This window comes from Mus caroli, chromosome 12 (genome assembly GCF_900094665.2).
Source record: "Mus caroli chromosome 12, CAROLI_EIJ_v1.1, whole genome shotgun sequence".
Classification (NCBI taxonomy): Eukaryota; Metazoa; Chordata; class Mammalia; order Rodentia; family Muridae; genus Mus; species Mus caroli.
Genome location: NC_034581.1, coordinates 71440473 through 71454543, shown reverse-complemented (window position 1 = coordinate 71454543; position 14071 = coordinate 71440473). Strand labels below are relative to the sequence as shown.

Here is a 14071-nt window from a genome sequence, read left to right as displayed (position 1 = left end):
AAAAGAACTTTTTTTTTTTAAAAGATTTATTTATTTACTATATTTACATATAGTACACTGTAGCTGTCTTCAGACACTCCAGAAGAGGGCGCCAGATCTTGTTGCGGATGGTTGTGAACCACCATGTGGTTGCTGGGATTTGAACTCTGGACCTTCGGAAGAGCAGTCGGGTGCTCTTACCCACTGAGCCAACTCACCAGCCCGCTCCAAAACTTTTTGAGTGCCAGTATGATACTTGAAAAGAGTTAGCTTTTAAAGCACTTTGGATTTTAAGTGTTTGCATCAGGGAAGCCTAACCTGTAACACACAAGCAAAAAGCATTGTGCACAAAAGCATCTTAAACCTCTCACAACTTGCTGCCAGCGGTGACAGAGAGGCTGGGGCTGGCAGGAGGCAGCCCACCAGCATCCAGCAAGACGGCAACGGCAAGCCCTGGAACCAGCGCGCCCTGGAACCAGCTTTCACTCTTCCTATTCCTGTCCGTGTGTCTCGGTTAACAGTGGTGTATCTGCATTTGTAATTAAGAAAAGGGACCACAACTCTTTTGAGGGTAGAAGTGTTGGATCATATTTCAATTCTTTTACATTATTTCCCTATATCACAGAAATCTGAAAGAAATTTAAGATCTGAGACAGGGCAGAATTTTAGACCAGTGTTCGGGGCCCTCTCACCGACAAGGAAGAGGACAAAACTGCAGAGATTTTAAACTTCATTCTTTGCGTCCCTGTCTCGGCGTGTGCATGTGTGTGTGGTGAGTGGAGTTGCTTTCTCGCACTATACAGGTTCCAGAGTGGTCTCAGGTTCTGAGGCTTGGTGACAAGCTCCCTTACCCGCTGAGTCATCTTGCCAGCCCCCATACAAGGTCTCATGTAACCTTGGCTGGCCTCCATCTCAGAGGAGATGCACAGCACACAGCCAAAGAATTTCTAACCTCCTGCCTCTACCTCCCAAGTGCTGGGATTCCAGGTGTGCACCACCGTGCTTCTTTACACAGTACTGAGGGCTGTATGCATGCTAGCCAAGCACTGTGCCAGCTCAAAGGCATGCCCAGCCCTTGGCTCTACAATGTGTCTGAGAGACAAAATGGGAGAGGGAAGCTGGACGCAGTGGTGCACACCTCTAACCCCCGTACTCAGGAGGCAAAGCAGGAAGATCTCTGTGAGTTCAAGAGTAGCCTGTCTACACAGAGTTCTCGGCTAGCCAGCACTGCAGAGTGAGAGACCCTGTCTAAAATGGGGGAGGGGCCAGTAAGCTGCCCATTGAATTTCATGAAGCCAGTATATTTTAAAACACAAGTTGAAAAATACATTATAATAAAAAATGTATATCAAATATTAAAAAATGTTTTCTATTCATTTATTTAGTGTGTGGTACAGGGTCCACCCATGCCACAGCATTCAGGTGGGGCTCAGAGGACGAGTTGCAGGAGTCAAGTCTCCCTTCCCACAACTGAACTGAGCTCGGGGTCTTGTGTGGCAACCCACTGAACCATCCCACTAGCCCTCGTGTAAGTCTAAGAAAGAGTCACTGAGGGACTGGGAGATGACTCAGCTGGCAAAATGTTCTCAGAGAAACCATAGAACCTGAGTTTGGTCCCCAGTCACCATGTAAAAGGCCAGGTGTGGTTGGGGCACTTATAATCCCAGCAGCAGGGAGGCAGAGACAGGAAGATCCCAGGGCTTAGAGGCAGAGACAGGAAGGCTTATTGGCTACGCAGCCAGTAACAGGCAAGACTCTGTAACTCTTGAGACTGTCCTAGTGAGATGCTCAAGCAACGAGATTGCCCTCTGATCTCCATGTGCACCCCCACACATGCCCCACCAAAGGCTAGCCTGTCTACAATGTGAATTCCAGGCCAGTCAGAGCAACAAAGTGACATAGTGGGACCCTGACCAAAAAAAAAAAAAAAAAAAAAAAAAAAAAAAAAAAAAAAAAAAAAAAAAAAATTTCATCTATTCACCCTCAGGCTTGAAATATTTACTAACGCAAGCAAAGGAAAGACATAAAAGACAGATGCAAAGGCTCAATATTTATATCTGTTGGTCACTGCAGACAGTCTCAGCTGCGTTTGTTTCTTGGGTTCACGTCTAGTGCACAGTGTGTCCTTCTGCCAGGCTGCTGTAGCACAGGCCATGCTGGGCAACATCCTACTCCTTTCTTGTGCTGGGTCTGGGCTCAGGGCGCTGCAGACACATGTAGCCACAGACCCTACCTCTGAGCTACATCTCTAGGCTAGGGCTGCTACTTTCCCAGGGAAGTGCAACCACATCAAACAAACATGGCAAACTGCCTCATGCTACTGGCACATGGCAATGTGGACAGCCCCTTCTCTGAAGAGGCAGCATCTAGGTTCAGCGATGAAGCCGGCCATAATACAGTGAGTATGGCACCCGGGCCCATGCTAGAGGTTCCCAGGCTCTGAGTAACAGCTGTGCCTGCCTTAGAGAGGGAGCTGCGGTCAGCAATGGGCTGGAATAAGGTCCCAGCATCTCTGCCCCCAGTGCCGACCACTGAAGTCCTGCCTCTGCCTGGCCCTGTATTCCCTCCGCTCACACCCTCACTCAGGCTGCAGAATGCCAGGAGGGTGGGGCCCATGAGTTTCTCAACTTGCCCCACACAGGGGACAGAGCCAGCTCTGCAGGGTGCAAGTGGCCACTCTGAAACTAGGTCCCCTGACCTGGGAAACCTTGTTGAGAGGGGACGTTGAGCCTCCACCTGCCTTACCAGAACATTTTCGGGCACACCCATGACCACATCGTGCAACATGGCTCCGCTTCCAAAATGCTGGGCAATGGAGAGGCCGCTCAGGCAGTAGCAAGTATGATAGAAGTCACGTGACCTGCAAGGACAGACAGATGGCTCAGAGACGGCCCTGCCCCTCCCTACCACAGGAATCCAGAGAACTGTGTTACAGATGTACCTTGGACCCTTTTTTTTATACAGGGTCAGAGGAAGCATGGCTGTTCCCAGCAATGGCCTTGAAGGTCTCATTTTTGAGCCCTGCCCAACAATGGGATCAGGTTTTGTTATTTGGTTGGTCGGTTGTTTTGCTTCGCTTTGCTGCAGTGTTGAGGATGGACCCCAGGGTTTCCCACTTGCTAGTCCACAGTCACCGCTGAGCCACACCCTCAGCCACAGGAACTGTTTTAGTCTTTCCAGCCGTTCTGGAAAGGGCACTCTGGGGGTGGTAGCACTAAATTAATGCATTTCTCTAGAAAAATGTCTAGAAATCAACCACACTCCTCTTGATAAATTGCTGGGCCAGGCCTTCCACCCAGCTGTAGTGCGAGTGTGTGTGTATGTGTGTGTGTGCATGTGTGCACACGGAGGTGTGCATAGCTCCATTGTGTAACAGGACATCTCATATTTTATTTACCTTTCTCATTTACGGTACCATACACAGCATCCCAGGTCTGCACTTAGTCATTGAATTTACTGTAGAAGAGTTGGTGGGTTCTAATCTATTTACAACAGTCATTGATTGGACAGCCTATTCTTTCTCGCTGTCTCACTATGCTCACGATTGATCCCAGAAGAGTGCTCCACCCACCACTGATCTGTACCTCCATCCACATCCTATTCTAGTTAAACGGACTTAACAAGAAAAACACAGAACAAAAAAAAGTAAAGGAAGCCAGGCACAGTGGCACATGCCTTTCGCTCAAGAGGCAGAGGCAGGAGGATCTCTGAGTTCAAGGCAGGTCTCTGGTCTATATAGCTAGTTCTGGTACAGCCTGGGCTACACAGAAACCCTATCTCTGGGGACAAAAGCTACCAAGTCAGCCACCCATTTACCTCTCTGGGGAAGTAGGGAGGTGCCCATGAGCTGGGGGTCTCTGACGAGCGACTCTGGGTGAGTAGCAGAGGTGACCGCTCAGTGGTACTGAAAGGGTGGGGGGGGTTACCCCAACCGTGGCACTTCCCCTTCACGTTAGTGCTAATAAGCAGATGAAGGACAGGGATGCCCAGGTTGATTGATGGGCCTGGCTCTAAGTGAGCCTGGGTAGCCATTTCCTCTCCCCAAGGGAACACTTACTTGCCAGGCTTGTCCAGAAGCCCCCCGGCTGGACACTGGCAGCACATCAGGATGTATTCCTGCAGTGCCTGCTGATGGAACATCCAGTGGCTCATGCTGAGGGCAGGGTCACCTGGGGAAGAACACAGGGTCAGAAGGGCGGGGCTGACGTTCCAATCACTCTTCGTACACCTGCTGTCTTCACCACGTGTGCCCTCACCTGGACATGGCTGTGTTGTCAAAGAGCAGGTCTCAGTGGCAGTCTCATTTGCCACGAAGTATACCAGTCCACAAGGACGACCATCCGAAACCAAATCTCCAGCTGCTCTGCGCAGCTCCAAGTCTGCCTCAGCTTCCTGGGGCATTTCCTTTAGCTCCTCTCTGCAACTTGTTAAGTCCCACTACTTACCAGAGGCTAGTAGCCCAGTAGCTTATTCTGACTTTTCTAACCCTGAACCAAATCCACATCCAAAAGAAACTCCCAGAGACCCAAACATTTGTCCTAGAAGCCATCACTGCTGACTGTTCTGTGCACAAGCAAAAACCAGCCACGTTGAGAGCCATGAGGAAGTTAAGTCTGGGTTTTGTTTTTCTTTTCATTTCTTTCGATGCTGGGGAACACGCTGTGCATGCTGGGAAGCTCTCCACCTTGAGATACATCGCTACGCACTGGGCACCTTCATTCTTAAGCTCAGCCAGTACAGCGAAAGAATCCTGCAGGTAACAGTTTCCAAGCAGGGAGAGGAGAGAGAGCTCGCCACCTTTGTTTTATGCATTTCCCTATATAGTTACAATTATTATAATTTTGTAACTGCATGTTTTTCATATAACACTTAGACACAAATTTCTGTTCTGCTACATCATCTTCAGAACCATCATTCGGAGTAATGGTGAAACATCCCATTTAAGGAGAGGTGCAAGGTAACTGAGAAAAAAAAAAAAAAAAACAGGGCCACCAAAACTCTCATAGATATGGGTACATAAATCTCTGGGGTGGGTATAAAAACCTCTAGGTAGAATTTACAAAAGGCTAATGTGAACAGAGTGGGTGAGAGTATAGGCAAAGTAAGCGGGACTGGGAAATGGCTCTCTAGGCTCAGCGCTTCCTGTGCAAGCATGTGGACCCGAGTTCAGATCCCAGCACCCGTGCAGAGTCAGCACAGGACCCAAGTTCAGATCCCAGCACCCATGTAAAGAGTCAGCACAACAGTGCACGCCTACAATTCCAGGGGGAGGTGGGGACAGGAGGACACGTGCTGCTCACGTTCAGCCAGCCTAGCTGAACTGGCGAGCTCCAAGTTCAATGAGAGACCCTGTCAGAAAAAAATATGTTGGAGACTGACAGTGAAAAACAGCAGATGTCAACCTCTGGCCTCTATCCATACACAAACATGTACATACACATAGACCACACATGGCAAAAGAACATTCCACATTTAGTTACAGAATATTCAGACAGAAAGTCTTTTCTCTTTGGAGACATTGGTCTTAGCACAGGCTGGCTTTGAACTCACTATGTAGTTAATGATAACCATGAACTTTTGATCCACCTGCACCCACCTCCTGGAACTACAGGTATGCATCATACATCTGGCAATAATTTTGTAATTGTGTTATTTTACTTTATTTTTATATTACTCACACACACACACATATTCATATATGGGGTTTTGCATGTAGCATGTGCCTGAGATTTATGAAGGCCAGAAGATGGCACTGGATCTGGAAGTAGGGTTACAGACAGCTGTGAGGTGCCATGCTGGTGCTGAGAAACAAACCTGAGTCCTCTGAAAGAGCAGGCAGTGTTCTTAACCACTGAGCCACCTCTCCAGTGGGCCATTTCTCTAGCCCCACAAACACAGTTTTAAAAGTTTTAAGAATAATGACCAGGCTGGTGACACAGTTCAGAGGCAGAGTCTAGACTACTATGGATGAGGTCCTGGGTTCAACCCCACTTCTGCACATTAATAAATAATACAAAAACGTTTTCTTAAGTGCATGGCTATAACTCAGTGGTAGTAAATGTGATTAGCAGGATCTGGGCTCAATACCTTGATATCAAAACCTAAGGAAAAAAATTTTTAGACACGGGAGATGTCTCAGGGGCTAAGAGGAAGTACTGCCCGTGCAGGAGAAATGGATTTGGTTCCAGGGCTCACTGCCAGGTGACTGACAACCTTCTGTAACTCTAGCTCCAGGGAATCTGCCAGACACCCACAGGCACACACATACCACACGTAAGCACACGAACACACACATCCACACTCACAAATAACTTTTTTTTTTTTTGGTTTTTCTAGACAGGGTTACAAATAACTTTTAAAAATTAAAATATAAGTAATAGTGTATATAACTTTTTAAAAGAAAATTAAAGGGCACAGTAGAGGATATAGTTTGCTGCTCTTAATATTATCCACTGTTGAGGGTTTCAAAATGCTGCCAGGAAAAAGCGCTGGACACCAGCTGGTGTGCACATGACTGCCCTGGGTGTGGCCCTTTATCCTGGGAGCTCTCTGAACAGAGCTATTGATGTAACTACCGCTTAGAGAGCATTGTTTATCTATCCACGCGTGTTTGTGTGTTGGGAGAGGGTCTCACGGTGCAGTCCTGGCTGACCTGGAACCTGCTGTGTAGGTCTGGCTCTCCCTGAACTCTGCTTCTGCCTCCGGAGTACTGGGCTTAAAGGTATGCGTGTGACCAGGCTGGGTAGCTCTTCCCCTTTCAGTGAATATTATCTGTTTGCTACTGAAAGCAATCCTCAATTAACATCTCTGTGTGTGAACTCCTGACAGTGCAGTCTCCAGGTTAAAACCTTAAGTGCGTTCGTTTATGAGTTAAACAGACATTTGCATACTACCCTACAAAACCAAATGCCTGCTCACAGTCCACTTGCAGGATAAATTGCCTGTGTCCTCTGCCTCCCAAGTGCTGGGACTAACAACATGTGCCACCATGCCCAGCCTCAGCCCTTTTAATACAGTTTCTCATGTTTTGGTGACCCCCAACCATAAAATTATTTTTGTTGCTACTTCATAACTATAATTTTGCTACTGTTATGAATCATGATGTAAATATCTGATAAGAAAGATATCTGATATGTGACCCCTGTGATAGGGTCATTTGACCCTGAAAGGTGTCTCAACCCATAGGTTGAGAACTGCTGCTCTTGAGACTTCCTGACAGTCCTGCTAATGATACGTCAGAGCCTGTGGAGGCTCCGGAGTGCTGGCCTTTATGTGCCTCAGTCTTCTGAGGCCTAAATCCTAGGGCCCCAGGCTGAAAGGGACGACAGGGCCTCTGTGTGCGCGTAATCAGTATCCGAAGCATCCACAACTGGACATCGTCAAGTGAGATTAAGGAATTAAGGCTTAGAGTCGGGCCAAGAAGCTTAGGTGTGGGAGGTGGCAGGAAGGAATCTCATCCTTTACATCTGAGCAATTAGTCACCCAGCTGAGTCCACAGGAAAGTCTCCCTCTGGGCCAAGGGATGGATCTCCCTGCAGGAACAGATTGGAAGCCGGCAGGGTGGCCATGCCTCCCCCTCCCACCTGGGAGCTCACAGGCAAGAATGAGCACAGAATCAACCTGTAGGTATTGAGACAAGGGCTGTTGGAGGCTTTGGTTGCTGCCTTGCATGTTTTGTGCTGTCTCCTTAGGAAGGAATATGGCTTTCTCTAGTCTAGCGGCCCAGTGAAGCACAGTCCTCGTCAGCTCACTGACTTTAAGATGAAACATTTCTAGGGGTGGGTTCCAGCTCAGCGGCAGGACACTTGTCTTGCATGCATGAGGTCCTTAGTGTCAACCCCCTAGTTCTGCCAAACGAAACCAAACCACTGAAGCAAGCAGTGGCAGTCAAAACATTTCCTAAAAAACAAACAAACAAAAACAAAACCCCCCAAAACAAGCAACATTCTATTTATTTATTTTGCGTGGGAGGGGATCACATGTGGAGGTGAGACAACTCTTGGGAGTCAGTTCTCTATTTCCACCATGTGAGTCCCTGAGACTGAACCCAGGTTGTCAGACACGCCAGCAGAAGCCTTTATCCGCTGGGCCATCTTAGTGACCCAAAAAAACATATTTCTGATGGTGACATATGCTCAGCCACAGCGGGTGAGTCTTTTCTCAAAGATCCAGGCCCTCTGCCCCTTTTCAGACCTGGATAACGCACCATTTTGACTATGTGTACAGGGAGTGTTTCACTCTGACGTGACCAAACTCGGCTCTGCAATGGAGGCTGTGGCATCACACCAGCTGAGATGGCAGCTCCAGTCACTGTGGGGGCTGGGGCAGGGTGGGGATGCTCCCTTCAGATAACGGGGAGTGGCTCAGGGGAAGGTCATCCTGCCCCAGCAGTGAAAGATCTGAAACCATGGGAACTGGATGGTATTCTGCTCAGAGAGCCCCAAGGGTGGGAGGCTCCATACCAGCCCTCAAAACCCCAGGCAGTCAGAGTTTCCTTTCAACAGTGCTGGGTTAGTGACAGACCAGTAGCAGTGTGGACTCACCTTGAGCGTGGAGGGCTCTGTGCAGCAGGGGCAGGAGCCCTGCCTGCCAAAAGGAGTAGCAGCCGTCCACCAGCTTGTTGCAGCGGCCCTGAAAACCTCCTTCGAACCGCATCTGCCGGCTTGTCACCCATTGCTGAGAAAGGACACGGTAGAGGTGGGTATGAGCCAAAGACATACAGCTACAAGGGCCACTCGCTCCATGGGAAAATGTCTGGGTTTCTGGCTTCCCTTCCTCTCCTCCCCTTCCCCAGTGGCAACTGTCATTTAAACCTGGCCATTTTGAAACAACGGGCAGTGATCACTGCTCAGGGCTGAAAAGACAATCACCATTTTTCACTTAGCATAAAAAGTGAAAGGTTTCTTCTTTGTTACACTGTGTGTGTGTGTACGTGATAGATTTTATATATACACACACACACACACACACACACACACATATATATATATATATACACACACACATATACACACACATATATATATCTTCTTTGTCTCCTTCATTGCTATTTCCTGTCACCCCCTCCCCAGGTTTGTTCTTTTCTCCTCCCCAAATAGTCACCCAGCACCCTGTTACATATAGCCCATTACCCTCTCTTGTTCCCACTAGGTCCAAATGGAAGGAAGCAGGTGCTGAGTGCAGAGGCCACACTGGTGTGGGAGGCCTGCAAAGGTCTCTAAAAACACAGCTTGGGACAGAAAACTCAGGCAGGAGCACCTGTCTCTTCTCATCACTTCTCAGGGGAGTTTGTTCAAAGCAGAGGAGGGCAGTGTTGGGCTGATCTCATCCGATGACATCAAGCTAGTCAGGCCTTTACCTGGTACCTGAGGACATGCACTCAAGTCCCTACTAGGACTGAGAGCCACTGAGCCTTGCTACCAAATGATTACTTCCTGGTCTAGCCTCCAGTTCTCTTGGGGTGATACACAAGAAATCTTGGGCAGAAGCTATAAACTGGCACTTGTCACCCAGTGGTCACACCTGATACCACCGCTCCTGGCTTATCTCCACATTTTCTAAACACACTCCAACAAGATAGCCTTGGAGGGATGAGCAGAGCAACTGGGTGAGCAGATGCAATGCTATCTCTCTTCCTGCTCAGCCCGAGGCCACAGAGCTGCACCACTGGACTGAAAAGGAACAAGGCGCCTATGCCCAGAATCTGAAGCCCTCCTAGACTGAGTTCCTGAATTGCAGACGCAGAGGACTCTTTAGAGGAAAGCCTGGACTTCTTCAAATATAATAGAGTATGCCCCTGGTCATGGCAATACAAGTCAGCCTCGGATGCTTAGACGGACGGATGTGTTTAGGTAGTAACACCCCCCTAGCTGGTCTTAAATGAACCTTCAGGAACTGCTATTTAATGACAGTGAGCTAAACACTCAAAGGGGGTGGGGACGGGCAACCACTCTACCTTTGACTCACCCCAAAATATGAGTAGATTCAAGTCATGCTTTTGTTCCAGTGCCTAAAGCCAGGGGTTGGTTCCACTTCCCTTGGATATAGGAAATCAAAGCCCCCTCCTCCCTCCCCTCCCCCTCTTGTTCTTCTGAGACAGGGTTTCTCTGTGTAGCCCTGGGTCTCCTGGAGCTTGCTCTGTAGACCAGGCTGGCCTTCCACACAGAGATCTGCCTGCCTCTGCCTCCTGTGCTGGGTGTAAAGGCGTGCGCCACCACTGCCCGGCTCAGATAATGGTTGTTTATAGCAAAGGGAGGGAAGGGGGTCACAGGGAGAAGGAGGGCTAGCATTTATGGAGCACCCTCTGTCTATCAGGCTCTTTATGGGTCATCTTCTTTAACCCTAAGGAATAGGGATTATTATTCCCACTTTCTGGAGGGAAAGAGACATCGCAACTAAAGCAGATCAGAAAATGTTCCCAGGGATTTTTGACTAAGAGGTAGAGGCAACGCAAGTCTACAGCACTGACATTTTAAATTTAGGCATGCACTAGTATATTCCTCCTTTTTGCCTACAGCATGTGTACTGGCTGGTTTTGTGTGTCAACTTGACACAAGCTGGAGTCATCACAGAGGAAAAAGCCTCAGTTGAGGACATGCCTCCAAGAGATCCAGCTGTAAGGCATTTTCTCAATTAGTGATCAAGGCAGGAGGGCCCAGCCCGTTGTAAATAATGCCATCCCTGGGATGGTAGTACTGGGTTCTATAAGAAGGCAGGCTGAGCAAGTCAAGGGAAACAAGCCAATAAGCAGCACCCCTCCATGGCCTCTGCATCAGCTCCTGCCTCCAGGTTCCTGCCCTGTGTGAGTTCCAGTCCTGACTTCCTTTGGTGATGAACAGCAGTGTGGAAGTGGAAACTGAATCAACTATTTTCTCCCTAACTGGCTTCTTGGCTGTGGTGTTTCACTGCAACAATAAAAACCCTGGCTGAGACAACACGGGACTTTACATTTCATCTCGTAAGGATGATCATATTGTAAAATGTATCCTCAAAGTTGGTCATTCAGTATCAGTTTTCCAGAACCTCCACAGAGCATGCTGTGTGAGAGGCTTTCTCTCACAATGAGGGCAAAGTGCTGCTTGTTACACTACCACAAAATATAAAAGCAACACTCTAGAGGGCTCAGGAAGGCTCAACAATGAGGGCTTGGCATCCGCTCTCAGAGAGAGCTGAAGGTCTAGTGTAGCTGGTTTGTTTTCAGATAGCCAGGGGAGCGATACCTCCCAAAAGACAAAGGGACCATATTCTCTCTGTATGTCCTAGGTTTCCCTTAACATGACCGCTTTTTGAACACTGGCCAAGAGCTTGGGGGGTCTAGAAGAGATGCCCAGACCTCCCAATAGCAATTCCCCAGCTCTGCCTGGAGAACTTGCTGGAATGCAGATACGGAATTTTCACAGGTAATAAATCCTTGGCCCTTAAATGCTTCAAAGCTCTTCTGAGAGCCTCTTCTCTTAGGTGATTCTAAGACACATGGTAATAGCGATTCCTGTGAGACCATTGCTATCCTTGGGGCAAAGGTACAATGGCTCATTCCAGATGGTGGAGGACTCAAGTCCACTCTGGGTCTGTTCAGAAACTTCAAAACAGGCAGGGGGAGAGGTAGGAGAAGGGAGTTGAGACTCAGGGCAGCTGTTTGCTCCTTCTGCTGACTCAGGGCTGGGCAGACACCAGCAACCACACCCGAGGCTCCATCTGCGCTCAATGCCTGAGCTCAGCCCTCCCTTCCCATCACCAGACTTCCCCATGGTCCCAGAGATAGAGTCACATCACCAGTCCTAGGCCGGGGAGAGGATGGTGCAACAGCTACTCACTAGCAAGCTCTTCAGGTTCAAAGAACGTTCCTTCTTGAGGATCACCAGCGCAGCCAAGCCACAGAAGGTGTAGCCACCGTGGGCTTCCATCCCTGGCACCCCACCAATGCCGCCTTCCCAGTTCTGGCACCTATGAGATCGAAAGAAGCAGATGTGGAGAGTGCAGGGACGGGGACAATCGTCCTAACCATATTCTGGTGACAGAGAATAAGTCGTCTCTGATTAAAGCATAAGATGGTAGCACCATGGATAGAGCTGTGCTGATTTATTACCTGGGCTGTGTGTGTGTGTGTGTGTGTGTGTGTGTGTGTGTGTGTGTGTGTGTGTGCATGTGTGTACACGTGCATATGGAGGCCAGAAGTCAGCTTTGGGTGTTTGTTCCTCAGGAGGGCTAGCCACTTGGGCTTTTTTTTAAAGACAGAGTCTCTCACTAGAGCCTGGGGAATCATACTTTTGGCTAGGATATCTTTGACAATGAGTCCTAGGGATTCCCAAACCCCCTCCCCAGTGCTGGGATTACAAGTATGTCTGGCTTTTCACATGGGTACTGGGCTCAGGTCCTCTTGCTTGCACAGAGCACTTTATAGGCTGAACTATCTCCCTAGCCCCTTATCTATTAATGTTAGCAGATTCCTTTTCCTAGAAAACAAAACCAGTAGGCCTTGGAGATTTAGAAACTGTCCACTCACATAAGAAACGGAATAGCACTGGTCAATCCTCATGGGAAAAGCTGCAGAATACTATACGTAGCAGAGTCAGCCAGTTAACATAAAGTAGAAGAATAACTGCTATCTCTGGCTATTTTCAAGTACAAGTTTATTGGTGAGTGCCTTTTCATTTTTGTCTAGTTTCTTCCTTTTCACCCTAGCTCTGGAGCTCAAACTCAGGACTTGACACACGCTGGGCCACACCCGTCCCTCTGATTTCCAGTTTCTTTCTTTCCTGTTTCTGTTTGTTTCATGTAGCCAGGCTGGCCTTGAATTTCCTAGAGGACCCCTGTCTGGCCTGACCTCTATGCCACTCAAGTGCTAGGATCCAGATGTGTGGCACCCTGCTGCAGCTATCTGGGTTGTCTGCTGGTTTTTTGGTTTGGTTTGGTTTGGGTTTTTTGTTTGTTTGTTTGTTTGTTTGTTTTTTGTAGTACTGGAGATTAGACCAGGGCATTTACATGCTAGGCAAGGACTCTACCACTGAGCTACCTCTCAGCCTGCTTTTTGCTTTTGGAAGTAGGTCTCCCTAAGCTGCCCAGGCTGGCCTTGCATTACTCACTCTATAGCCTAGGCAAGACCTAGATTTGGGATTCTCCTGTTTTAGCCTCTGGAGTAGCTGGAATACAAACCCACACTAACAGGCTGCATGGCTTAAAACTTCTGTAATGAACACACACACACACACACACTCACACACACACACTCACACACACACACACACACTTTGAGCTATGTTGTTGGCAACTCTGTTGTCCAGGTGGGCTCAAGTGATCCTCCTATATCAGCTTCACTGAGACTGGAACTACCTGGGTGATGGCTCACGGCTGTAATTTCAGAGCTTGTAAGGCTGAGGCAGGAGGACTGTCTGGGCTACAGAGTAAGACCCTCTCAAACAAAAACAAACAACACCAACGATAAACCCCCTAAGTAGAAGATTGTGCCCAGCTTGTAACTGCTCAAAAATAAACTTTGTGGGGACTGGAGAGATGGCTCAGTGGTTAAGCGAACTGACTGCTCCTGAGTTCAAATCCCAGCAACCACATGGTGGCTCACAACCATCCATAATGAGATCTGATGCCCTCTTCTGGTGTAGGACAGCTACAGTGTACTTAGATATAATAATAAATAAATATTTTTAAAAAAATAAACTTTGTTTTTAAATTTTAGAATTTTCTATATACTTAAAGTATCCGATGTTTTAGTCTAGTTACCTGGGACTAATCTCTGAGCTACAGGCCAGCCTGGTCTACACAGCAAGTTTCAGTCCATCAAGAGCTGCATATGAGACTCTACTTTTGAAAGACCCACAACGTGAGGACTCCCCCACGTTCTGACTCAGGAGAGGCAACACCCCAAATCACACAAGAAACGGTCTTGCTGCAACTGCAAGAGGATTTTTATTCAAGAGCGCTCTTGGGCCCATGGTCATACACCACGCAGGGGTTGAGGACCATGGCGCCCCGGGTAGCTGAGTAAGGGGGTATTTAAAGGAAGAAACCACAATTCAAGGAGGTGGGGAGGGCGTTGTTGGAAAATACCAAAAATACCAGTTAAGAGTCACAAGGAAGT

General features: G+C 48.2%; 1 protein-coding gene across 1 annotated transcript in view; it reads right to left on the bottom strand.

Moving 5' to 3' along the window:
* Positions 1 to 14071, bottom strand: part of Fntb (farnesyltransferase, CAAX box, beta) — an 80876-nt gene that overhangs the window by 3253 nt on the left and 63552 nt on the right. Inside the window, exons 8-11 of the mRNA XM_021178669.1 lie at positions 11793 to 11922; positions 8523 to 8655; positions 4037 to 4148; positions 2725 to 2839 (exon numbers count right to left, since the gene is read on the bottom strand). Of these exons, the coding sequence (XP_021034328.1) occupies positions 2725 to 2839; positions 4037 to 4148; positions 8523 to 8655; positions 11793 to 11922 (490 nt within the window). The remainder of the gene's footprint in view (positions 1 to 2724; positions 2840 to 4036; positions 4149 to 8522; positions 8656 to 11792; positions 11923 to 14071) is intronic.